This window comes from Chiloscyllium punctatum, chromosome 31 (assembly GCF_047496795.1).
Source record: "Chiloscyllium punctatum isolate Juve2018m chromosome 31, sChiPun1.3, whole genome shotgun sequence".
Classification (NCBI taxonomy): domain Eukaryota; kingdom Metazoa; phylum Chordata; class Chondrichthyes; order Orectolobiformes; family Hemiscylliidae; genus Chiloscyllium; species Chiloscyllium punctatum.
The window spans coordinates 65,421,821-65,449,542 of NC_092769.1; the positions used below are offsets into that span (position 1 = coordinate 65,421,821).

The window sequence follows — 27,722 nt, forward strand, 5'->3', positions numbered from 1 at the left end:
TGGGCCTGTTCTGAAATCCATTCGCCCAGTCGATGGGCCTGTTCTGAAATCCATTCACCCAGTCGATGGGTCTGTTCTGAAATCCATTCGCCCAGTCGATGGGCCTGTTCTGAAATCCATTCGCCCAGTCGATGGGCCTGTTCTGAAATCCATTCACCCAGTCGATGGGCCTGTTCTGAAATCCATTCGCCCAGTCGATGGGCCTGTTCTGAAATCCATTCGCCCAGTCGATGGGCCTGTTCTGAAATCCATTCGCCCAGTCGATGGGTCTGTTCTGAAATCCATTCGCCCAGTCGACGGGTCTGTTCTGAAATCCATTCGCCCAGTCGATGGGTCTGTTCTGAAATCCATTCGCCCAGTCGATGGGCCTGTTCTGAAATCCATTCGCCCAGTCGATGGGTCTGTTCTGAAATCCATTCGCCCAGTCGACGGGCCTGTTTTGAAATCTTCTGCTGGTGTGATGACTAGAACTACACGCAGTACCCCAAATGTGGCCGAACTAAGGCTTTGTACAGCTGTAACACAACTCGATGACTTTTGTTTTCAATACCCGGCCAATGAAGGCAATCGTGCTGTGGATTTTGTTGACCACCCTATCCTACCGGTTGACCACGTTCAGGGATCTGTGGACCCAGATCCCTCTGCATGCCAATGATATGTATCTCGGGCGAATGGACATGGGTGTCAGGAAAAGGAAATTTTCCCTCCCTTTGTAATCACTGAACACATTAGCTGGCCGTCACCATCTGTGTTGAGCTTAGATGAAGGAGCCGAAATTGTAGCCAACAATTTTGTGTTGTAGCCAAAATTGTTGCTGACAGAGAGAAAGGTAGACAAACAGGGGAGGGCAATGAAAGGGTGCAGTAAGTAGGCAAAGGATGAGCCAGCAAGTGGGAAAATGTGTGATTCTCTGCTCTAGTGGGAGGACTTGAAAAGCAGAATGCTATTTCGATGGAAAAGGACTGAATAAACATTGCTGTTCAGAGGGGTCTGGTATGTGAATGATAAAACATGAACACACCATGCAGTAAAGGAAATTGGAATCTTGGCCCCTGATTGCAAGTGGGATGGAACCGTAAGGTACACTCAAGGGTAATCTTGCTGAAGTGGGGTTCTGGATTAGTGGTGCTGGAAGAGCACAGCAGTTCAGGCAGCATCCAAGTAGCTTCGAAATCGACGTTTCGGGCAAAAGCCCTTCATCAGGAGTAAAGGCAGTGAGCCTGAAGCGTGGAGAGATAAGCAAGAGGAGGGTGGGGGTGGGGAGAGAGTAGCATCGAGTACCTGGAGCATCTGCAGTCCTTGTTTTTACCTCGTTGACTTTAACCCTACTGCGAATTCTCTTGCAAGGATGCCTGCCTTGAAGAAGTTTTCCTCCTCTCTCTACAAGAATCTCAGGGAGTCCCTCTCCCACTGCAACTCCCAGGTACTTTATGCTACTTTCTCCCCACCCCCACCCTCCTCTAGCTTATCTCTCCACGCTTCAGGCTCACTGCCTTTATTCCTAATGAAGGGCTTTTGCCCGAAACGTCGATTTCGAAGCTACTTGGATGCTGCCTGAACTGCTGTGCTCTTCCAGCACCACTAATCCAGAATCTGGTTTCCAGCGTCGGCTGTCATTGTTTTTACCTTGCTGAAGTGGGGACTCAGTGGCCCGGGTGAATCCTGTCAATGTGGGTTCAAATCCCAAAATGGATGCCAGTGAAGGTTAGACTAAACGAACAAGACCTGGAATTGGAAGCTCATCCCAGTATCAGTGACCCTGGAGCTCTCACTGACTTGAGTAGAAGTCCACCTGGTTCATTAATGCCCTTGAGTGATTTATAATGAGATCACCCCATTGCTGAATGTAAAGACCATCTGGTTGGGATGGCATGGTGGCTCAGTGGTTAACATGGCTGCCTCCCAGCACCAGGGACTCTGGTTCGATTCCAGCCTCAGGCAACTGACTGTGTGGAATTTGCACGCTCTCCCAGTGTCTGCGTGGGTTTCCTCCGGGTGCTCCGGTTTCCTCCCACAGTCCAAAGGTGTGCAGATTAGGGTGGATTGGCCATGCTAAACACACACACACACATACACGCCATTTCGGTGAACCTGCAATGGGAAGTCAGACAAACAGTATTTGCCGCAAAGAGAAAGGACCTGCATTTGCATAGTGCCTTTCCCCCAGCTCACACTGTCCCGCAGCCTAGGAATGCCTCCTACAGCGCCGTGCAGAAACGATTGCTGACCACCTGCGCTCAGAAATGTCACAGCAATGTCACTGCAATCAGAAACTCTACCACCACCTTCTCAGACTGTAAATGTGGCTTGGCCAACTCTTGGAAGCAAATCAAAGTGAATCAAAACAAAGATTTGTTACTTATTTGCATAGCCACTCATTTATCCCTCTGTCAAAGTGCCTGAAGTATAAATCATATAATTACAGTTGCAGCATTTAAATGACATTTAGCCTGGGACATGGATAGAAAAGGTTTAGAGCGATATGGGGCCAAATGCAGACAAACGAGTCTAGTTCAGTTCAGTAAACCCAGTCAGCATGGACATGTGAGGCCAAAGAGTCTGTTCCCGTGCTATATGACTCAAAAAATAAAAGTCTCATCTCAGTGGTCTTCCTCTACTGACTTCAGAAACTTCCTGTTAATTGACAACGAATGTAATTTCCAACGTAGGCGTGCACAAGGACAGAGCTGGTTGGAAATAGCTTAGTCTGGTCAGTGGTGTTCCTGATGTTGATGTGGCTGACAGCAGGCAGAAATTTGTCAACTAAACATCTATTCTTCAGCAGTGAAAGAGAACTGTAATGTGTTACCTAAAACTATGAACCCTTGGAGTATTTCGAAAAAACGTTGCTATGACAACACCTCTGAAACAGAATCCGTGGGAAGTACCAGTCTGAATGCCCTGTACAAGGGCTGTACATATGCCCACAGTTGACTGATTGAATCTAACAAGATGATCTCTTGGTTGATGTACTCAGCAGCGGTTAGACCACAGAGTCATAAAGATGTACAGGACGGAAACAGACCCTTCGGTCCAACCAGTCAATGCTGACCAGATATCCTAACCTAATCTAGTCCCACTCGCCAGCACTTCGCCCACATCCCTCTCAACCCTTCTTATTCATATGCCCATCCAAATACCTTTTTAAATGTTGCAATTGTACCAGCCTCCACCACATCCTCTGGCAGCTCATTCATACCCGTACCACTCTCTGCATGAAAATGTTGCCCCTTAGGTCTCTTTTATATCTTTCCCCTCTCACCCTAAACCGACGTCCTCTATTTCTGGACTCCCCCACCCCAGGGAAAAGACCTTGTCTATTTATCCTATCCATGCCCCACATGATTTTGTAAACCTCTATAAAGCCACCCCTCAGCCTTCGCACTCCAGGGAAAACAGCCCCAGCCTATTCAGCCTCTCCCTATAGCTCAAATCCTCCAACCTCGGCAACATCCTTGTAAATCTTTTCTGAATCCTTTCAAGTTTCACAACATCCTCCCGATAGGAAGGAGACTAGAATTGCATACAATATTCTAACAGTGGCCTAACCAATGTCCTGTACAGCCGCAACATGACCTCCCAACTCCTGTACTCAATACTCTGACCAATAAAGGAAAGCACACCAAACACCTTCTTCACTATCCTATCTACCTGCGACTCCACTTTTGAAGAACTATGAACCTGCACTATAAGGTCTCATTGTTCAGCAGCACTCCCCAGGACTTTACCATTAAGTGTATAAGTCCTGTTCTGATTTGCTTTCCCAAAATGCAGCACCTCGCTTTTATCTAAATTGAACTCCATCTGCCACTCCTCAGCCCATACTTGGCCAGCCTGCATTTGGAATAAAACATCCATTGTTTAATGAGATACCCCAATTGGGCAGAACTGGCTGAATCATCCCAAGTGCGCTTCAGGCTGCACTGACAGCTATTTGGAGATTATTGATTGAGCTTGTTTGGGTGGCTCACTCACGTTTCCCAGATGCATTGTACATTAGTGCCATCCTCCCTCGCCCCTTTCAGCTCAACAAAAGGAACAAACCTTATTTGGATTAACTGGGAGCCTCAATTATAAATCCCTGTTTCCATTTTGCCTTGGCCAATCGGTGGTCAACATATTAACCAATCAGCAGCCTTTTCTCCTACAGTATAAATTGTGACCGTTTGAAATTTGGCATTCTCGTGTTCATCCTGATGACTGCAGGGTGAAGAGTTCTGGCAAAACATTTTGCAGTACGGAGGAACCGCGATTATCCGGCATTCGGTTATCTGAATGTTGGATTATCCAGCAAGACCGCAACGTCCCGATGATTAGATTCCCTACAGATTCTATACAGTGTGGAAACAGGCCCTTCGGTCCAACAAGTCCACACCGACCCTCCGAAGAGCAACCCACCCCGACCCATTCCCCTACACCTAACACAATGGGACAATTTAGCTCGGCCAATCCACCCTAACCTGCACATCTTTGGACTGTGGGAGGAAACCGGAGCACCCGGAGGAAACCCACGCAGACACAGGGAGAATGTACAAACTCCACACAGTCAGTCGCCCGAGGCGGGAGTTGAAGCCGGGTCCCTGGTGCTGTGAGGCAGCAGTGCTAACCCACTGAGCCACTGTGCTGCCCTATGCTCAGCTAATCTATGTTAACCGGCAGTCGATTATCAGAATTCCAAATGAACTACTCCCCAGCCGTGACCTTCGGATAATCAAGGTTCCTCTGTAATAATCAAGTAGACCTTAGTGGCTTTGTCAAACGAAGTTAGATGCTAAAACTTTAAGATCAGTGGAGATCTCTGCTGGCCAGTATAGAGCCGACTGTCCTCTCCCTGGTTTCTTCAGTTCGGTTGTTCCTTTATGGGCCTTAAGAGCTTCACATTTCCGAATCTTAATGCTTTCAAAGATTGTAACCCAAAGCAAAAAGAGTTGCCTTGGGGGCCTTTACCCAACATCATTGCAGCAATGCTTCTCAGTTTGAGCTCCACACTTCCTTCACCCCTCTGCACCAAACTCCCCCAGTCACTAAATTCTTGCCAGGAGAAAGTGAGGACTGCAGATACTGGAGGTCAGAGCTGAGAAATGTGTTGCTGGAAAAGCGCAGCAGGTCAGGCAGCATCCAAGGAGCAGGAGAATCGACGTTTCAGGGCATCATCCCTTCTTCAGAACTAAGTTCTTGCTGCCAGCGCACTGAGCTGTCACTTCACAGCAGGGTGGGAGGAACTTAGGACTGGGAAGCAGGCCATTCGGCCCTTTGAACCTATTCTGCTCTTCATGGCTGCCATGTCAGCCAGAACGCCGTGTTCTTCCTTGCCCCACCCCCCTCTGTGAACTTTGACTCCCCACATCCGATACCTTTTGGTGTCAGGAAGAACCTCTACAAACAAAATGGCCTGTGAGTCAAGAACACAGTCGGGAAATTGAGGCGGTGACCATTTCAGGGCTCAGGTTCCAATCCCACCATGGAACTTATGTTCAGTTAATTAAATCCGGAATTGGTATTGGGGGGGGTGTATGAAACAACCATTGATTGTCGTCAAAAAACCCATCTGGTTCACTACCTCATTCATTCAAGGGATGTGTGCATCACTGGCTCAATCAGTATTTATGACCCAGCCCTGATTTCCCAGAGGGCAGTTAATTGTCAACCATACAGCTGTGGGTCTGCACCCATATGTAGGCCAGGCCAGGTAAGGACAGCAGTTTCCTTCCCTGAAACGAATGGGTTTTTTTTCCTGACAATCAGGAATGGTTTCATAGTCAACAATAGACTGTTAATTCCAGATACTTCTATTGAATTCAATTTCCACCATCGGCTATGGCAGGATTTGAACCCTGGTCTCCAGGCCATTCGCAGGGTCTCTCGATTAACAAGCTCATGATAATACCACATGGCATCACCTCCCTCAACTCGATTCCAAACCAATATCTGCCAAGGAAGGAAGCCTCCGACCCTTAACGCGGTCTGACCTAGCTTCCAGAACCACCTCCAGAATGTGGGTGACTCTGAACTGGGAGAGTAACACTTGGAGCACAAAAGGACGATTCCTTTTGTCAGAGGCATTAGAACAAGGTGGGGGGGGCAGGGTTATAAAGTCATACAGCACGGAAACAGACCTGTTGGTCCAACTAGTCCATACCGACCGTGACTCCAAACTAAACCAGTCCCACCTGCCTGTGCTTCGCCCAAATCCTTCCAACCGTTTCTCACTCCTGCACTTATCCAAACGTTTTTCAAACGTTGTGACTGCACCTGCATCCACCGCTTCCTCTGGACGTTCATTCCATGCACGAACCATAAAAAAGTTGCCCCCCTCGTGTCTTTTAAAAACCTTTCTCCTCATACCCTAAAAATATAAGTCCTCGCCTTGAAGTCCCCCCACTCTAGGGAAAAGACACCTACCATTCACTTTATCCATTGCCCCTCGTGATTTTATAAACCTCTTTAAGATCGCCCCTCAGCCTCCTATGCTCCAGTGACAGATGTCTCCTCACAAAATGAGGGGTCTCCCATTTAAGACCGAGAGGAGAATCCTTTTATTCTCCCGGTGACCTCCGAATGCAGACAGTGGAGGAAGAGAGCATTGTTTGCAAAACAGAGGTCGATAGATTCTTAAGGTAGTCAAAGGTTATTTGGTTGGGGGGCAGGGGGGAGAGGAGGTTAGGCACAGATACAGAGTAATTAGATCGACTTCAATCCTATCAGGTGAGGCCTAGCTACCTACTCCAGCCAGAGGCAGTTAGGGATGGACAACAAGTGCTGGATTCGCCCCCCCCCCAAACCCACACCCCTTGAAACCATTCTGATTGGATCGGGGGTGAAGAGATGTGGAAGGTAGGAAGGTTAAATAGCATGGAGTTACACATCGCCCACAATCTGATTGAACAGCAGCACAGGCTGGAGGGTCGAGTGGCCTCCTCCCATTCTGACTGCAAGCCGAGGAAATCTTGGAGATTGTTTTGCTTTCTTTACAAATTTGGACGTGAAAGCCAAGGTGGTATCATTAATGCGGCAAAAATCATGGCAGAGGAACTGTCAAGCAGCTGCAGATCTGAAGGACAAACAGCTTTATGTTGGCTCTGGGAGCAATAGCTGTTTTGTGTAAAGACAGTCTATTGCTGAGGAACAAGCTTCCAGTTGGTGCCAATGGGCACCAAGGGTGGTTCGAGAGTGCTGAGTCAGTCTAGCATTTAGGCTTATTAATACAACCCTTTAAGACTTCATGCAGCCAACTTATGTGCAAGGCACAGACTTATAAATACAAGTGCATTTGTTACACAAAACCAGGGAACGCTGGAAGAAAACCCAAAAAAAAAATACATGCACAAGAGAATCAAGAGACTTGGCTGGGTGGTTCACACTGCTGCCTCACAGCGCCAGGGACCCAGGTTCGATCCCACCCTTGGGCGACTGTCTGTGTGGTGTTTGCACATTCTCCCAGTGTCTGCGTGGGGTTTCCTCCGGGTGCTCCAGTTTCCTCCCACAGTCCAAAAATGTGCAAGTTAGAGTGGATTGGCTATGCTAACACTTGGGGTTAAAGGGATGAAAGAGTGAAAAAGATCCAGAGAGTCCTCCCTATCTCCGTTTTAAACTCCCCTATGCCTCCTGGTCCTGGACTCTCCCACGAGGGGATCTGCCCTTTTTGGTTTGATTTACTATTGTCACGTGTGCCGAGGTACAGTGAAAAGTTTTGTTTTGTGTGCAGTACAGGTAGATCACACATACAAAGTGCATCAGGGCGATAGAACAGAGCGAGGAGTACAATGTTACGGCTGCAGTGAAGGTGCGCAGAGAGCGAGATCAACATTAAATTTAAAATTTGAGAAATCTAATAACTGCGTCTCATAGGAGCAGGGAAGGAAGCTGTTCTTGAACTTGTTGGTCCACGTGTTTAAGGCTCTCGTCTCTTCTGCCCAATGAAAGAGGGTGGGAGGGGTCTCTGATGATGCCTTCCCGAGGCATTGGGGAGTGTAGATGGAGTCAGTGGATGGAAGGTTGGTTTGTGTGAGGGACTGGGCTGTGTGTTCACAGCTCCCTGGAGTTACTCACGGTCCTGGGCAGAGCAGTTGCCGTGATGCACCCGGGTAGGATGCTTTCTATGGTGGGTCTGTAAAAACTGGTAAGAGTCTTTACAGGCAGGCCGACTTTCCTTAGCCTCCTGAGGAAGGAGAGGCGTAGTTGTGTTTTCTTGGCCGCCGCATCAATGTGGGATGGACCAGGGCAGACAGTTGGTGGTCATCACTCCCAGGAGCTCTCCCTCATCCAGCCTGTTAAAGCCCCCTCAGGATCTGAAAATGTTGACTGAGAGACCCAGTGGCTGGGAGAGCCATGAGGGCTGGATCAGTTTTTCACCACTGTGGCCGGGGGCTGAGAATTTCAGTTCAGTAAAGGAACCCCAGCAACACTCGTTCAGTTTGCCCAGAGCGGTTAACTGACGCAGGGTGGCTTTAGTCTTTTCCTACAAATGCTGCCAATCTCCCAGACACCCCCTGTTGCCCTCAATCTCCGACGAGATTAAGTTGGTTTGTATTATTTTCCGTTCATTCCACAGTTGAAGGAGCAGAGTGGCTATCTTCACAGAGAACATTCATCATTCACATGCGGCGACTTTCGAAGGTACTGCTGATCAACACAAGCAGGAGAAGTACAGCTATCCGATGATAGATGGACCGGAATTGGATGACCTTGTGAAGGCCCTTAGCCTGTATTCTGAAAAGAAGGTCTATGCGTTTGCACAGAGGGTGAATAATCCCCCTTTGCCTTTCCATTCTGGACTCCGAAGAGGGATTTTATTACGATTCACAGTGCGGAAGGAGGCCATTCGGCCAATCGAGTCCACAGCAGCCCTCCAAAGAGCATCCCACCGAGATCCACCCTCGTATCTTACCCCTGCATGTGACTCCAGGTCCACCGCAATATGTGGTCGACTCCCAGCTGTCCTCTCAAATGGCCCTTGCAAGCCTCTCAGTTCGAGGGGCAGCGAATGACGGGGAGTAAGTGCTCTGATGCCCGTGCCCTACGTCATTGAAGGCCACCCTGGTGTTGGCCAGAGAGGGGGCCGACCACCTAGTGGCCAAGTTGAGCCGTCAACCAATTAAGGGTTCCCAGCTGCCTCTGTTATGTCTCGCACCTTGGCAGGTGACTGGGGGGGGGGAGGATAGGGGATTCCCCTCACCCCCACTGACCTGTGCTAGGCCACGTTTGAACCCTGCCCTGGACAAGCAGCTGCCCGCATCCCCACCCCAACTGCATCCTCCACCCCGGGGGGGGGGGGCGGGGGGAGGTTTCGAGAGCACACCCCCAGAGCTTCTCCTGCACTGTGTCAATTCCTTGACAAGGACCCCTCCGCGTTCACCCCAGAATGCTCTGTACGACTCCTGTGCCAAGGCGGCATTGGCACTTTGAGTCTTTTCTGTATTGCCGCCCCCCCCCCCCCTTCAACTTCCAACCTCTTTCTCAGGTGCAGTTTGAAATCGGGGGAGGGGTCGCTCTTGCAGCCTTCAGGGACTGAGATGAGCCTCCTGTCATTCGCGTATTGCCGATGGGGAAACTGCAGAACAACCAGATGAATTATAGGCTCCATTGTACACGATATGGATCATTTCTTTCAACTTAGGCTTCTCGCAGTTAATGGACTTTATTTTAGTGCGAGTCATGTTGTTCTGTTGAACAACTACTGACTCTGAAAGCATGTTTTTACAGCAATAGTGCTGTGTTTTATCATTTTGATGGTTGCACGTAATCGCTGCAGTTTGAGTGGAAGGCATACATTCCGCGAATTCTCCCTTTCTGTTACGTTCCCTCGGGAAGTTCAATTTCTCGCGGTGGTTGGTCTCCCGTCTCCCTGTCTCTTCTACTTGAGCTCGAAAACCGGAACTTAAGGAACGCCGTCGGGATGCGCGATTCTCTGATTCTTCCGCAGGCCGCGCCCCAGCCCTCATTGCCCCTGACTGGCATCCCGGAGGGCAGTGCAGTGCTGTGGGCCTGGAGTTACCTCCAGGCCCAGACTGGGTAAGGACAGCAGTTCGCTTTCCCCCGAGGGGTATTTTTGGACCAACTGCGCCGACCGATGATGGTCTCCATTGGTTAGGCCCATCTTCCCCTTCCAGTTCTATGACCTGAATTCAGGTTCCACCATCTGCTGTGGCTGGGTTTGAGTCACAGCACACAAGGTTCAGATTTGAGTGTTTAAACATTTTAACTTCTCACTGAAACAAGCCCAAACCAGCCATTACTGAGTTTAAGATTTCCCCAAATAGCTTTAATGAAAGAAACATCTCTAATATAGTGGGTATGAATCTTATACAGGGAATTGATGAAACCATAACTCAAATGTTCGAGGATTTTGACCTTATTCACAGAAGGATTTCAATGTGGAGGTTTGCTGGATTGATATGTATAACCAGTGAATCAGAGAATCCCTACAGTGCACAGAGAGGACATTCGGCCCATTGGGTTTGTACTGACCCTCCGAAGAATCATAGAACCACACAGCATGGAAACAGACCCCTCAGTACTCCTACCATTTTCCCAAACTAAGCTAATCCCATCTGCCTGGGCTTGGCCCATATCTCTCTAAACCTTTCCTCTTCATGTACTTATCCAAATGTCTTTTCAGCACAGTAACTATGGCTGCATCCGCCCCTTTCTCTGGCGGTTCATTCCACACACAATCTACCCTCTGTGTAAAAAAGTTGTCCCTCGTGTCTTTTTAAAATCTTCCTTCTCTCACTTTAAAAACATGCCCCTGTCATCTTATAATCCCCAAGCCTGGGGAAAAGACCCCAGCTTAACCAGCCTCTCCTTATAATCCAAACGCTCCATTCCATGCAACGTCCTGGTAAATCTCTTCTGAACCTTCTCCAGCTTAACAAGATCCTTCCTTTCCATTCCTGATGAAGAGCTTAAGCTCGAAATGTTGACTCTCCTGCTCCTCGGATGCCGCCTGACCTGCTGTGCTTTTCCAGCGCCACTCTCCTCAACTCTAATCCCTAGCATCTGCAGTCCTCACGCTCTCCTAATATCCTTCCTATAGCCAGGCAACCAGAACAGGACACAGTATTACAGAAGAGACCTCACCAATATCCTGTACTCAAAGGTCTGACCATTGAAGGCAAGCGTGCAAAACGCCTTCTTAACCGGAGAATTATGTACATGAACCCCTTGGTCTCCCCGTTCGACAAAGCTACCCGGGGCCCTCTCAGTAATTGTATAAGTCCTGCCCTTGTTGGGTTTACCAAAATGTAATACCTTGTGTTTCTTCCAAATTGAACTCCATCTGCCACTTCCCCAGCCCTTTGCCCCAGTTGACCAAGATAACCTTTCTCAGTGTCCACTAAACCGCCAGTCTTCGTGTCATTCTCAGCTGTGTTCTCATCTAAATCATTGATGTAAATGTCAAGCAAAAGGGCACCAATCCCTGAACATCCCACCCAGGAACAATTCGAAGGTAGAGGCAAAATAAATTCTTGCGAGGCAAGTGGGTCAAAGGGTATGTGGAATTTGAAATGCAAACAGATTAGCCTTGATGTTATAGAACAGCGGAGTGGGCCTCGAGGGGCTGAACGGCCTCCTTCAGCCCATCATTGCTGTGTTTGTATTTCGCTTGTACTTCTGAACTCAGCGGGACATACCTGAAAACGGGGTACCTGCCCCCAATAACAACGAAGCACGGCGGCTGGCGGAAGTCTGAAGCACGCAGCTTGCCGGAGAAACTCTGCAGGTCCTGCAGCACCTCAGAGGAAGAGAAACAGAGTTAACGTTTGAGTCCAGTGACCCGTCTTCATAACTCAAGGGGAAGGTTTCGGGTGAAGGGTTGCTGGCGGAGAAATCTGAACCCTGTATTTCGCCTCCCTCTCTCTGCGGACGGTGCCAGAGCGGCCGAGTTTCGCCAGCACTTTCTGTACTCGTGACGAAGCGGAAATGGAAACTGTGGAGAGTGGGAACGGTTAAGCGGCAAAGCCTTGAGGGATCAAAAGACAAAGGGTGCAGGAATAGCTGTTTGAACGAACACAGTATCGGGTCCAGCGCGGGTTTGACAACAGAATAATGAACAGCAAAAACATGAAAATCAGACCGGCACTAGTCAACTCAACAGAGGGAGAATAGGTGAACGGGCGTTGAGTCAGGTTTATCAGAAAACCGTACTGGAAGCTACGGTGTAGGTGGTTTGATCCTTGCAATTGGAACTGGCCTGGGTGGAAGGCAGTGAGATGTGACTGAGTCTGACTACTGTATGACCGTTCATGACAGAGATATGGCGTACTTGTAACTCCTCAGAAACATGTGCTTGTTCAGTGCTGCCTTGTCTGCAATTGAGTGTCACTGGTGTTTGGTGAAATTGGAAGTCTCGATGGGTGGCGGGAAGGTTCGTGTGTCCCGTCCCGGCATTGGCTTCGATCCAGCCCCCACAAACTCCACAGAGCACCTTCGACTACAGACTGATGGGATGGGGGTCCGAAACCGATGTTGTTTACACCCTGCTTCCCTTGAAACCTCCAGTAGGTAGCACTTTCAGGTGGGGCAGGGACCCCCTCCCCCAAGTCCTGGCCTTCCCCACTTCATCAACACCCTGACAAGCCCCTCCCTAACTCCCCTCGGGCCCTGCCCATGGAGGGGGTCAGAGGGGCATTAGTGCCACTGTTAGTTATGGTGATGGAGCTGCGTTCAGTGGGGGGATTTAGGGGGAAGGTTGACGGGGGGGTGGAGGGGAAAGCTCGGAGGCCTGGGTGGGATTAGCGGCACCACAACCGTGCGCGTGGATTTGAACCCTGTCCGCTCCCTCTCCCGTATCTCGCAGGTCTTCCGCAGCGGAGAAGGGATGGGAATCCGCTTGGACACCGCCTCAGCCTTCCAGGGAGCGCTGATCTCACCGCACTACGACTCGCTGCTGGTCAAGGTGATCGCCCACGGCAAGGACCACCCCACCGCCGCGTCCAAGCTGAATCGAGCCCTGGCCGAGTTCCGGATCCGGGGGGTCAAGGTAAGGCGCCGCTGTGCGGCCACCATTTTGTTTGGAGTTTATGGTTACTGAGTGTACTGTGGTGTGGCCGAGCTGCAGGCTCAGCTCCTTTTCCAAAGGCCTATCGATCAGTGTCTCCAGGCAGCCGGAGCTGACAATGACCAGTGTACTTACCTCATGTCTCTCTCATAATGGCGGACTCTTGTGCATTGGACAGGGGGGCTGTTGTCTTAAGAGAACTCACCTCATAGAAATCGAACGGCTGTCAGTGAGAGACTACGAGTATTGGTCGCGGCGGGAATGTTTGCGCGGTCAGTGATGGATTGTAAAACGAGGAGGGGAGTGACACAGGCGGGCAGAATTCCGATGGAGCGTTGTGATTGCAATGAGAATCCGGGTTATGTGCAAGGAATGGTGCCTGTAGACTGTGACCGTGGCCGACAGTGGGTGGCAGTGGCATTGTGGGAGACAGAACAAAACAGAGTAATGTTGGGGGATGTTTCCTTTCATTCAAGAGGAACCCGAACTAGGAGTTGTGGTTCCAAAAGCTCCCGGTTTTCCGATACGGATGAGAATTTCAGTCTCCTGGACGTTCGTCCGTGTGTGGAGCACTCTGTCAGCGTGTGGCGTATTGTTGAAATGACGCAGAGCTGTCGACTGATTGGCAAGGCCGGGCTGAGGTCATAACCATCTCACTGAGGGGGCAGAGTGGGCAGTAAAGCCACAGCTCTAAGGCCCCTCTGTGCCTAAGGAGCAGCGAAAGAGCTGAGCCAGATGATTTTGGGGGTCTCTCAACAGGGTCATGCATACAGGGTATTTGCCACTGAGCCACGAACCCCCCCCTGCCCCGTGTACTTTTGGTATCATTGGTATCCTCAATGCCTGTTGGGCGGTAAGCCAGTTGGAGAGAGCTGCACTTTCCTTTCGTGAGGGGCCGTGTTTAAGCCATGAACCACAGGCGTCAGTGATCGTTCACTGAGGGAGGTGTGCTGGCAACATCCCTTCCCGGTTTCTGTTCCTCCCGTACTGGCTTCGTCCCACCTGGGCGGAACTGTGTCACCTCGTTTCAGCAGCTGTAGGATTTGGCTTCAAGCGGAGATCAGTCGCGGCTGTGAGTAAATGTGTCACTAATGTTAATATTTAAATCGATTGACTATTTACTGATCCGTTTGCAATGATATAACTTCTGCGGGGAGTCAGTAGGGCAGTTAAGAACTGCTGTTGGTGAGGAAAAAGCTGCATGTTAGCGCGGCTTTATTGGCCGTGACGGGAAAGTTTGCGTTGGGCTGATGGACTGCAGACAGAAATGACACAGTGAGAGGACGCTGATCACATCCTTGTCTGTGAGTGCACGCTGCTGATAGCACCCTCCCTACAAGATGACAGGCTCGTTTCTGCCAGTCTGTCTCTCTCTCTCTCTCCCCTCTTCTTTCAGACAGTTAAACAAACCTCCGTTCTGCTTTGGAGTGCCTTTCCGCAAGACCGGGAGACTTACCCACTCAGCCAGAACCAGGTGCCAACTTGTCCATGTTAAAGTAAACCCCTCTCCCTGACACAGCGCAGCTTCCAGGCAAGTGTCATCCTTTATACTTTCCCAGAGGGGGTACAGCAGCTGCCCTGGCTACTAGCTAAAGTGGTCTAAGAGGATCATCTGGACACTCCGTGTTCTGAGCGTCCTCCCCTAACTCCGCAGGCCTCAGTAGTCTTGGTTTAACCCCCGAGACAGTGACAATGACAGCCGTGATTTCCACCATTGGACGTTCATTTGAGTTTCTCTGATGCGTGCAGGGTCAGCATTAACAGCTTGCAGTAAATGGAGGAAAACTGATGTACAGAGAGACCTGGGTGTTCAGGCCCATTGTTCCCCGAAGGTGGTAACGCAGGTCGATGGAGTGGTCAAGAGGGCATACGGCAGGCTCTCCTTCATCGGACGGGGTATTGAGTACAAGAGTTGGCAGGTCATGTTACAGTTGTGGGCGGAGGTGGGTACTGCAGATGCTGGAGATGAGAGTCAAGATTAGAGCGGTGCTGGAAAAGGTACAGAAGGTCAGGGAGCATCCGAGGAGCAGGAAAAATCGACCTTTCGGGCAAAAGCCCTTCATCATTCCTGACCTGCTGTGCTTTTCCAGCACCACTATGCTCTGTCATCCTTCTGACCTCCACCCTGTACAGAACCAGACTGTTCATCCCTGGGATCGTTCTTGTAAACCTCCTGTGGACCTCCCCCCAGGCCAGATCCTTCCGTGGATATGGGCCCCAGAACTTCTCTCAGTTTCCAGTGTCTCCTTCTCTGGCCTTGTGTTGGTGGAAGTCACCGTGTGCAGCTGAGAGATGCCAAAAGCCTGAGAAAGGACGCGGAGGAGGGGAGTTGGGGTGTGGGTACCAAAGACGGGGGGGGGAGTCAGTTCATGGGGAGAGACGGGAAAGTGTCAGCGTCTGGCTAAGCACACTGTCGGGTTTGCTAATGTTTTGCTACGTTACATACTTTCTCACACAGTGGGCGGTGAGGGTTGTGAATAACTCCTTCCCCATGAAGGTGGGAGCGGCAGGTTCAGGGAAGGGAAGGAGATGGTTGCAGGCGGTTCCCCTTCGAGGGTCCCTTGGCAGGTGGATGTACACGCGGGTCGGAGCACGACAGTGTAAAGTGGTCATTCTTAAGGACAGGAAATGTCACGTCTTTTAAAACTTGGCCCGTGCTGGATCGCGATCGCATGTATGTGTGTCCGTAAGTCGAACACGAATGATTCAGGGGCCCCCTTTATTTGAAAAGGTAAAAGATAGGAGCAACAGTAGGCCATTCGGCCCCCTTGAGCCTGCTTTTGGTGTTCGGCAGGACCATGATCCAGGAAGAACACGCAAGACCTACAACCACAAGGCAAGCGTGTGGCTGTCCAAGCAGTGGGCCGAATGGCCTCCTGCTGCCAGAAGCAGTTCTGTAACAGAGGGCCGAATGGCCTCCTGCTGTTCAGTGACAGTTCAGTGGCAGTGGGCCGAATGGCCTCCTGCTGTTCAGTAACAGTTCAGTGACAGTAGGCCGAATGGCCTCCTGCTGTTCAGTAACAGTTCAGTGGCAGTGGGCCGAATGGCCTCCTGCTGTTCAATAACAGTTCAGTGACAGTGGGCCGAATGGCCTCCTGCTGTTCAGTAACACTTCAGTGACAGTGGGCCGAATGGCCTCCTGCTGTTCAGTAACAGTTCAGTGACTGGGCCGAATGGCCTCCTGCTGTTCAGTAACAGTTCAGTGACAGTGGGCCGAATGGCCTCCTGCTGCTCAGTAACAGTTCAGTGGCAGTGGGCCGAATGGCCTCCTGCTGTTCAGTAACAGTTCGGTGACAGTGGGCCAAATGGCCTCCTGCTGCTCAGTAACAGTTCAGTGACAGTGGGCCGAATGGCCTCCTGCTGTTCAGTAACAGTTCGGTGACAGTGGGCCGAATGGCCTCCTGCTGCTCAGTAACAGTTCAGTGGCAGTGGGCCGAATGGCCTCCTGCTGTTCAGTAACAGTTCAGTGATTTCCCATACAGAGGAGAGACCACAGGAGAAGTGGAGAACCCAGCTCTGAAATGAATTGGCTGAGTGACCCAGAGGCGGGGATGCCAAGGGGGGACATGTTTTCAGGGAAGGGGGTGTGTGTGTAAGGGTGAAGGACTCTTCCAAAGGTGCTGGAACAGGCGGGACAGACTGCACCCCATCCTTTCTGCATTTCGTGTTTACTGTACTCCAAGTGTCAGAGTTTTAAAAAGCACTCCTGAATCTGCACTGCTATGTGTTTTCCATGACACGTCACCGAACCTGGAAGTGGAACTGGAGGAATGTAGCTGCAAAGTCATCTGTAATTTCGCGCTTCGGGGTTCAGACCCACTGTCGCTCGCACCGAATTTTTACAAAGGTCCTGACCTAGACGTTCCGGCTGGTCTCCTGGACCCAATTCGTCTGGCAGTCCCTGGAGCGTGTGAGCAATGGTTTCTCTCTCTCTCTCTGGCTGACTGAATGCAAGCATCTGCTGTGAACGCAGTGCCTCGTGTCCCAGTGAAACAGAGCCAAGCTGGGGTTAGGGGTGTGCTGTGGGCACTGAACCCTCTCCTGGCCCTGACAGAATGTCAGTGCAGGGCAGGAGACCTTACCTGGGCGGTTTCTGCCCCGAAGCGGCGCTGGCAAAGCTCAGCTGAACCTCCAGCTAGTTCCGGAGCTCCCTCCACTCTCTTACACTGCCACTGGGAACGTTGAAGGGACACGTCCGACCAGTGGGATGTTTCCCCTCGCTGTGGGAGAGAGGAGGGGGAGCCTGCTGGGAAGTAACGGGGGTGGGGGGGGGAATGGGTCTCAGATGGAGGTGAGAAGGATTGTGTTTCGCTCTCAGAGTGCTGTGCCTCTTGGAAATCTCCTCCCCGGCAAAGGTGAGGGTCACTGAAGATTTTTCCCACGGTCGGGGGGAGTCCAGGGCATAGGTTTAGGGTGAGAGGGGGAAAGATATAAAAGAGACCTAAGTGGCAACGTTTTCACCCAGAGGGTGGTGCGGGTATGGAATGAGCTGCCAGAGGAAGTGGTGGAGGCTGGTACAATGACAACATTTAAGAGGCATCTGGATGGGTATATGAAGAGGAAGGGTTTGGAGGGATATGGGCCGGGTGCTGGCAGGTGGGACTAGATTGGGTTGGGATATCTGGTCGGCATGGACGGATTGGACCGAAGGGTCTGTTTCAATGCTGTACATCTCTACGACTCTATTTTGTTTGAGGCTGGAATTGACAGGTTCTTGACTAACAAGGGGGTCGAAGGTTGTCGGGGGCTTGGGAAGATGGTCACAGTCTCGGACTGAACAGCAGAGCAGGGTAAATGGCCCGATTGGTCAACTTCTGCTCCTAATTCATCTCAGGATAAGGCCCTGCCCTTTGAAGACAGAGATTAGATTAGATTCCCTTCAGTGTGGAAACAGGCCCTTCGGCCCAACCAGTCCACACCAACCCTCTGAAGAGTAACCCACCCACCTCTGACTGATGCACCTCACACTATGTGCAATTTAACATGGCCAATTCACCTGACCGACACATCTCTGGACTGTGGGAGGAAACCGGAGCACCCGGAGGAAACCCATGAGGAGGAACCTCTTTGTTTTTAGGGAATCTGTGACAGTACATACCATAGTTGTGAAGGGTATTCATGGCTGAGAAACAGGCACATCGTTGATCTGTAAGGATATGCAGGGGGAAAGACAGGAAAGTGAACCGTTGGGGAGCATTAGAGATGAGGAATATCAGGTCAGCCACAACCTCACTGAATAGCAGCCTTGATGGGCTGAATGGCCTACGTCCAGTGCTGCGTCATTTGGCTTTGCTGTACCCAGTGCCCCTGGCCGCTTCTTGAAATGTGGAGTGAATCGACTTGGCTGAGAACACATCTGTGGTGCTGAGGACCTGAGGGGGGAGACTGAGATTGGATCGTGCATTGGGCATTTCTGGCTGAAGGCTGGTTCCAGATGCCTTTTGCTCTGGGCTCCCTCATCGCCGAATACTTGAGGAGCCTCCTGCCACTGTTAACAGTTTAATTGCCCACCACCGTTCACAACTGGATGTGTCCGGGCCCGAATCAATTTGATCCCGGTCGACAGAGAACAGTTTTTGAAAGATGATTAGTTAAGTTGCTCTGACTTTTGTTGCCTGTTGGATATTAAGCTGTGAATAAGCACTTGGGGAACTGGGTTGTTCCTGTTGTGCCAAACAAAGTCATGATTTACGGATGTTAGTGCTGGTTGTTTGCCACAAGCAGCATGAAGTGGAAGGGAAATCAAAACAAAAGAATAACACGCATGGATTATTAATTATTTGCGACAACAAACAGGAACAGCTTAGTCTTGGGCCTCACACTAGTCAAGTCGAAAGGTAAACTGAGGCGTGAGGGTGCGTTGCAGGAGCAGATGAGTTGAGGTGAGGTGGAGCTTGCTGAGCTGAATGGGAACACACCGAGAGCACACAGAACATGAGGGTGGAGAGAGAGAGAGAGAGCATTGGCAAGCGTGTGGGCGTGCTGAGTGCAGTCAGCCCCCGCCTGGTGCCACCTTCACCCCGTTGCTGCCTGTGCACTGCCTCGGAGAACGAGAGGTGATGTGCTGAAACGCACAAGGTCCTGAGGCGGGGTGTTGGTTGAGTTGACCTTTACCCCTCGGTGGGGTGGACCAGAACCAGGGAGCACACGGTTTCAAAATAAGTGCCCTCCCATTTAACAGGGAGAGGAGAGGGAGTTTTGTTTTTCCCTCTCAAGGAGGCCTTTGGAACTCTCTTTCCCAGAGACCGGTGGTGATGGGCTCGTTGAGGTTTTGTTTAAAGATAGGTTATTGACGAACAAGGTGGCGGGGGGGGGGTCAAAGGTTATTGGCATGGCTGGACCTGGTAGGGTTGGCAGCAAGATGGAGTTGAAGCCACAGTCAGATAAACCCATCGAAGAGCACAGCAGGCCCAAGGAATTGATTGGCCTCCGCGTGTCCCCACGCTTGTACGACTGACTGCAGAGTGGGCACCTCAGGTGCCAATCTCGCCCCAATGCTGGCGTTTCCCGGCCTAAGCGCAGCGCAGGATGGGAACGGGATGTGGAGCTCCTTGCTCTGGATAGACTGAGCTGTCCTTTCCGTATGGCTCACAGATCAGAGCAAACCCAAGGCCCCTTCCTGAGAAAGATCAGAGGGAGCTTCGACCACGATTCCGACGGATTGATGGAAGGCCTGGGGGCGGGGTGGGCCGTAGAGGAGGGACCAGTTTAATTCCGCACTTTGACTGAAGTCAGGGGTGCTGCCTGAGAGGGCAGCATTAAAATCAGAAATGGAATTAGAAAAGGGGAGAGTATTTCCCCGAGAGTCGGTGGGGAGGTGGGGGGGTGGTTTTGGGTTAGTGGGGATATTTGCGTGTCTCTTTCAAAGAGCCGGTGTAAACAGAACACACTGAAATGCCAACTTTCTGAACTGCACGACTCAATCATTGTATTTGACTTTCACTCTCATCAGCTCTCCACCCCCCCCGAATCCCATGGGCTTGGAATAGCAGAATTTACAATGGAGCAAAATGTGGCTGTTCAGCCCATCATGCCTGTCCTGGTTCTATCCACTCGTGCCAATCTCCTGTCTCTTCCCCCCTATCCCTGCACACTATTCCTACCCAAATGATCATCTAATGCCCTTTTGTGTGCCCTGGCTTTGCATTAAAACGAACAGTGTACTGTACGTCATCCCATCTCGTATCAGTAGAGCCTAAGCCAGAGAACTGATTAAAAATCAAGTTGCAGCTTCATGTTAATTTCCAAAACCTCTGTGGCCTGATCCAAGAAGAGACCATGAAAGGGTGAACTTGGTGCTAGGTACTTTGGTTCAATGTTGCATCAATGCAAGTATCACAGCCGTGTTTTTCTAAGAAAGGGAGAAGCAATTGCAGATTTAATGCTGTGTAGGATGTGCAATTCCAAACCTGACTGTTTTGATTTTCAGGCTAATGGGCTGTGCAAACCACATTGCAACCCAGGCCCGGTTGGTTGCAAGGATTATCCTCAGAGGTATTTTGTGTTTAATGGCCTGTTCAGGAATTTTTACTGGGTCCCAGGCTGTGTATGCAGCCACTGGAAGCTGCAACAGTTTCATTCATAGTTTATAAAGGTGCTTTTCGTCAGAGAGTGAGGAGTGGCCTCTGTTGTGGGGTGTGTGTGTGTGTGTGTGCGTGCGTGCGTGTGTGTGTGTCTGTCTGTGTGTGTGTGTGTGTGTGTGTATGTGTGTGTGTGTGTATGTGTGTGTGTGTGTATGTGTGTGTGTGTGTGTCTGTGTGTCTGTGTGTGTGTGCATGTGTGTGTGCGTGTGTGTGTGTGTCCGTGTGTGTGTATGTGTGTGTGTGTCTGTGTGTGTCCGTGCGCGCGTGTGTCTGTCATTCTGTGTGTGTGTGTGTGTGTGCATGAGTGTGTGTGTGTGTATATGTGTGTGTGTGTGTCTGTCTGTGTGTATATGTGTGTGTGTGTGCATATGTGTGTCTGTGTGTGTGCGTGTGTATGTGTGTGTGTATGTGTGCGTATGTGTGTGTGTGTCCGTGCGTGTGTGTGTGCATGTGTATATGTGTGTGTCTGTGTGTGTGTGTGTCTGTGTCTGTGTGTGTGCGTGTGCGTGTGTGTGTATATGTGTGTGTGTGCGTGTGTGTGTGTGTGTGCGTGTGTATGTGTGTGTGTATGTGTGCGTGTGTGTGTCTGTGTGTGTGTGTCCGTGCACGCGTGTGTGTGTGTGTGTGTCTGTGTGTGTGTCTGTGTGTGTGCGTGTGTATGTGTGTGTATGTGTGCGTGTGTGTGTGTCTGTGTGTGTGTGCATGTGTGTGTGTGCGCACGCATGTGCGTGCGTGTGTATGTGTGTGTGCGTGTGTGTGTGCGTGTGTGTGTGTATGTGTGTGTGTGTGAATGTGTGCGTGTGTGTGTCTGTGTGTGTGCGTGTATGTGTGCGTGTGTGTGTGTATGTGTGTGTGTGTGTCTGTCGGTGTGTGTGTGTGTATGTGTGCGTGTGTGTGTCTGTGTGTGTGCGTGTGTATGTGTGTGTGTATGTGTGCGTGTGTGTGTCTGTGTGTGTGCATGTGTATATGTGTGTGTGTGTCTGTGTGTGTGTCTGTGTGTGTGTGTGTGTCTGTGTGTGTGTGTGTGTGTCTCTGTGTGTGTGTGTGTGTGGTCAGAGTCTTGGCAGGCCTGAGCAACCTGCAATGTTTTCTTTCTCTGTTCATCTTCTCAAGACCTTAATGATCTTAGAATGTTCCCCACCCGTCCCTCACACTGTCTACCGTTCTCAGTCCACACTATTCCCTATCCGTCCACTACACTGTTCCCAATCCGTCCACTACACTGTTCCCTATCCGTCCACTACACTGTTCCCTATCCGTCCACTACACTGTTCCCTATCCGTCCACTACACTGTTCCCAGTCTGTCCTACACACTGTTCCCTGTCACCTGTTGATCCACAACGCTGGTCTCTGTCTGACCTGTGCACCTTTTTGTGCCTGTTCCTTGATGATCACCTGTCCTTGCCAGCACCATTCCCTATCCGTGACCCCAATCCCTGTCCGTCATTCCATTCCCTGTCCGTGACCCCATTCCCTGTCCGTCATTCCAATCCCCGTCTGTCACTCCATTCCCCGTCTGTTACTCCAATCCCCGTCTGTTACTCCAATCCCTGTCTGTCACTCCAATCCCTGTCCGTCACTCCAATCCCTGTCTGTCACTCCATTCCCTGTCCGTCACTCCAATCCCAGTCCGTCACTCCAATCCCCATCTGTCACTCCAATCCCTGTCCGTCACTCCAATCCCTGTCTGTCACTCCAATCCCTATCCGTCACTCCATTCCCTGTCCGTCATTCCATTCCCCGTCTGTCACTCCATTCCCCGTCTGTCACTCCATTCCCCGTCCGTCACTCCAATCCCTGTCCGTCACTCCATTCCCCGTCTGTCACTCCAATCCCTGTCCGTCACTCCAATCCCTGTCCGTCACTCCATTCCCCGTCCGTCACTCCAATCCCCGTCAGTCACTCCAATCCCTGTCCGTCACTCCATTCCCCGTCCGTCACTCCATTCCCCGTCCGTCACTCCAATCCCTGTCCGTCACTCCAATCCCTGTCCGTCACTCCATTCCCCGTCTGTCACTCCAATCCCTGGTCTGTCACTCCAATCCCTGGTCTGTCACTCCAATCCCTGTCCGTCACTCCATTCCCCGTCTGTCACTCCAATCCCTGGTCTGTCACTCCAATCCCTGGTCTGTCACTCCATTCCCCGTCCATCACTCCAATCCCCGTCTGTCACTCCAATCCCTGTCCGTGACCCCAATCCCTGTCCATCACTCCATTCCCTGTCCATCACTCCATTCCCCGTCTGTCACTCCAATCCCTGTCCGTCACTCCAATCCCCGTCCGTCACTCCAATCCCCGTCCGTCACTCCAATCCCCGTCCGTCACTCCAATCCCCGTCCGTCACTTCATTCCCTGTCTGTCACTCCAATCCCCGTCCGTCACTCCAATCCCAGTCCGTCACTCCAATCCCTGTCCGTCACTCCATTCCCCGTCTGTCACTCCAATCCCTGTCCGTCACTCCAATCCCTGTCCGTCACTCCAATCCCCGTCCGTCACTCCAATCCCAGTCCGTCACTCCAATCCCTGTCCGTCACTCCATTCCCTGTCCATCACTCCAATCCCTGTCCGTCACTCCAATCCCCGTCTGTCACTCCATTCCCCGTCTGTGACCCCATTCCCCGTCCGTCATTCCATTCCCTGTCCGTCACTCCATTCCCCGTCCGTCATTCCAATCCCCGTCTGTCACTCCATTCCCCGTCTGTTACTCCAATCCCCGTCCGTCATTCCATTCCCTGTCCGTCACTCCAATACCTGTCCGTGACCCCATTCCCTGTCCGTGACCCCATTCCCCGTCTGTCACTCCAATCCCCGTCTGTCACTCCATTCCCTGTCCGTCACTCCAATCCCTGTCCGTCACTCCAATCCCCGTCTGTCACTCCATTCCCCGTCCGTCACTCCAATCCCCATCTATCACTCCAATCCCCGTCCGTCACTCCATTCCCTGTCTGTCACTCCATTCCCCGTCCGTCACTCCATTCCCTGTCTGTCACTCCATTCCCCGTCCGTCACTCCAATCCCTGTCCGTCACTCCATTCCCTGTCCGTCACTCCAATCCCTGTCCGTCACTCCATTCCCTGTCTGTCACTCCAATCCCCGTCTGTCACTCCATTCCCTGTCCGTCACTCCATTCCCCGTCCGTCACTCCAATCCCTGTCTGTCACTCCATTCCCCGTCCGTCACTCCAATCCCTGTCCGTCATTCCAATCCCCGTCCGTCACTCCAATCCCCGTCTGTCACTCCATTCCCTGTCCGTCTCTCCATTCCCCGTCCGTCACTCCAATCCCTGTCTGTCACTCCATTCCCCGTCCGTCACTCCAATCCCTGTCCATCACTCCAATCCCCGTCTGTCACTCCAATCCCTGTCCGTCACTCCAATCCCTGTCCGTCACTCCAATCCCTGTCCATCACTCCAATCCCCGTCTGTCACTCCAATCCCTGTCCGTCACTCCAATCCCCGTCTGTCACTCCAATCCCTGTCCATCACTCCAATCCCCGTCTGTCACTCCATTCCCCATCCGTCACTCCAATCCCTGTCCGTCACTCCAATCCCTGTCCTTCACTCCAATCCCTGTCCATCACTCCAATCCCCGTCTGTCACTCCAATCCCCGTCTGTCACTCCATTCCTCGTCTGTCACTCCATTCCCCGTCTGTCACTCCGTTCCCTGTCCCTCACTCCATTCCCTTTCCGTCATTCCATGCCCTATCCGTCATCCACACTGTTCCCTGGCCACCAACTGCACCGCTCCCCGTCCCCCATCCCATTTCCCATCCATCACCCCCCCCCCCCCCCCCACCCTTCCCCATCCTTCACTGTACTTCCGTTTAACAATACATGCCCTTTCCTCTCCAGTAGTCCTAATTGCACAACAACTATTCAAAGTTTCATCATAAGAATGACAGATAAAGGGGAAGTTAAGTTGCGTCAAGAAAGAGAACCAGAAGAGAGAAGCTCTTCTGTCGAATCATAAAGTGCAGGAGAGGCTCACTGGCTCATCGAGCCAGCCCTGACACGTTAGAAACCCATGACCTTCAACCTCATCCCATTTCCCAGCACTCAGGCCCTTGAACGTTATGATGTGCAAGTAGATTTTAAAGAATACGAGGCAACCCATCTCTACGACCCTCCCAGCCAGCGCAAGTCCTCTGGCCCAAAGCAGACAGGGGCTTTGTACAGATAGACAGAGCAGAGGAACCTCATCGGGACAACGGTTGAGCCTCAGATTTGAAGGAACATCTTAGACAGGGAGAGAGGTAGAGACGGTGAGTTTTACAGAGCTGGGGGCCCAGGCAGCTGAAGGGTCCGTACCAGTCTGTGACTTGTTGGACCTCAGCCAGAGGATTGGGTCCAGTTTGTGAGCACCACTGGATAGACTGAAGAAGTTTGGGGACTGGTCTCCTTGGACACGAGGATGAGGGAGATCTGATGGAGGTTTTCAAAACCATGAGCATGGAGGACAGGGTAGAGGGGAGGAGCTGTTCCCACTGGTAAAGGGAACAAGAATGAGAGAGGGAGAGACTCAGAGTGATTTGCAGAGGAAGCGAGGGTGATGTGAGAAAGCACTTTCTCCCACAGCCAGTGGTTAGCGTGTGGAGCACTCTGCCTGGATATGTGCTGCAGGCAGGTTCAATAGGGGCATTCAACAGTGGGGTGGGGGGTGCACTGGATAGTTATTTGGACAGCAGTGGTGTGTAGCAGTTATGGGGGAAAGGGGCAAGAGATAAGCACGAGGTAAAGGTGCAGGTACGATGGGCTGAATGGCCTCCTCCCACACCCTTCAGCCCTGTGATTCTGTGAGGGTTGAGGGCCCCTGCCTTACTGCGTCGCACAGAGCTGAGCTGAGCTGTGTCGGTCGGTCCGGTGGAACGTCGCCGCTTGGAGCCGGGATCGGGAAGGGGATGAGGGAATGAGGAGGGGCATTTTCCCCCGTCTCGGAGGTAGAGGTCACAGGTGAGTGAGTACAGCTGTCAAGGCCTCCACAACATTGTCTGACAGCTGGAGGTCAAGAGATTGTAGCATCCCTCACCAAACTCTGCTTCCCGTCCACACCTCCCCCCCCTGCCTCACCGACAAAAGAACAAATCTAAACACTCTACATGCCATCTTGCAACAGCAATTCTTAACGCGCAGCTCAACAAAGGAAATTAAAAATGCTTCTTTCAATTGCACGTCCAACCATACAGTTAAGCTGGGAAATCTCCTACCTCCTTGACCTGTTTTTTGCCTGCTCCTTTGTTCGTTAGCAGTCTCCCGGTGTCCCCTCAGGTCCTCTGGGATGGAGCGAGCAGAGGTTTAAACTGGGAGAAACAAAGTGTTATGATTTATCGCGGAGATGCACCGAAGTTTTCTAATTAACGTTTACTGTCCGTTCGAGAGCTTTATAGCCTTCATTACCTGTGGGCCATAATCAGCTGAGCTGTCCTTGCCTGATAAGACGTGAGGAGCTGCCCTTCAGATTAATGAAGTAATCTATAAGAGACCTTGAGAGAGATTGACAGGAGCCAATGCTAAGCGTGACTTTGATGGTCTTTGCTCAGTGTGATGGTGTTCAGCCACTGCTGCTCTCTGTGGGAGGTGACTGATTGATTGGCTACAGACCTGAAAGATGAGGCCTACTTGCAAGGGCGTTGGCTGCTCGTGAGGAGAATCACCCCCAGCCTTCAGTGTGCAGACATGGGTATGCCAGTCAGAGTTCATTCAGTGACCCTGATCTTGTTCAGCTTCCAAGGCTTGGATGCAGGCGGGCAGTTTCCCAATTGGCGGATGAACACAGGACTCGCAGACTGTGAGGGGAACCGCAGGGCGGCACGGTGGCTCAGTGGTTAGCTCTGCTGCCTCACACAGCCAGGGACCCTGGTTCGATTCCACCCTCGGACAACTGTCAGAGTGGAGTTTGCACGTTCTCCCTGTGACTGTGTGGGTTTCCTCTGAGTGCTCTGGTTTCCTCCCACATTCCAAAGATGGGTGGGTTTTGTGGGGGGAGGTTAGTGCGGGGATAAGGGTATGGGTGGGACACTCTTCTGAGGGTCAGTGTGGACTAGATGGGCCAAGTGGTCTGCCTTCATACTTTAGAGATGCTACGATTGTGTGGAACTCCAAGAGGACATTGATAAGTCGGTGAATTGGGCAGATAAAGTTTAGTGCGGAGAAGTATGAAGTAATGCACTTTTGTCAGAAGAGCATTGAAACACAGTACAAAATGGGGGGGTACAATAATGAAGGGGGTACAGGAGCAAAGGCTGCTGGATATATATGTGCACAGATTATTGAAGGTGGTAGAGAGAACAGATTAATAAAGCAAACTCAGCTGTACTAAAAGGGACGCAAAATATGAGAACAAAGATGTGATATTGAACTTGCACAAGACATTAGTTAGACCTCAGAAGGAGTATAGCGTACAGTTGTGGGCGCCATGTTATAGGAAAGATGTGAAAACATTGCATGAGTGCAAAAGCAATCTCCAAAAATGGTTGCAGGAATGAGAAACTTCAGCTGTGAGGGTAGATTGAAGAGGTTGGGGCTGTTCTCCTTGGATAAGGAATGAAGCTGAGGTGAGATTTGATGGAGGGGCTTTCAAAATTGTGAGTGAGCTGGACAGAGTAGATAGGGAGAAGCTGTTCCTGCTTGGTAAAAGAACAAGAACGAGAGGGGCGTACATTTGACATGATGTGGAAACGAAGCAAGAGTGATGTGAGAGAGAATTTGCTCACGCACCGATCGGTTAGGGTGTGGAATGTGGTGGAGGCAGGTTCAATCGAGTCATTCAAGGGGGAGGGAGCGTTGGATGGTTGTTTGGATAGAAATGCTGTATCGGGATATGGGGGAAAAGGGCGAGAGGTAATCACGAGGTAAGGATGCTCATTCTGAGGAGCCAGCACAGTGGCCTCCTCTCACACCATGACAATCCCATGATTCTGTGAAGGCCGTATTGTGTCGCACGGAGCTGATCCGAGACGTGTTGGCTGGTCCGTCAGAACATCGCCACTTTGAGTCAGGATTGGGAAGGGGATGTTATTCCTTGGGACGAGGGAAGGAGGTGGGGGCAGCTTCCCCTAGGAGGCAGAGGTCACCGTGAATGACGACCTTGTCAAGCCCTGCGCCCTCCACGGAATTGTGATGGTTCAGGGACAACAGCATCA

The 27,722-nt window shown here is 51.2% G+C and overlaps 1 protein-coding gene across 4 annotated transcripts in view; it reads left to right on the plus strand.

Annotated features, from left to right (window-relative positions):
• The window catches only part of LOC140457003 (pyruvate carboxylase, mitochondrial-like), a 1,063,875-nt gene that overhangs the window by 304,450 nt on the left and 731,703 nt on the right, over nucleotides 1-27,722 (plus strand). For all 4 annotated transcript variants that reach the window (XM_072550900.1, XM_072550899.1, XM_072550901.1 and 1 more), the window contains one exon: nucleotides 12,800-12,982. In XM_072550900.1, coding sequence (XP_072407001.1) covers nucleotides 12,800-12,982 — 183 coding nt within the window. The remainder of the gene's footprint in view (nucleotides 1-12,799; nucleotides 12,983-27,722) is intronic.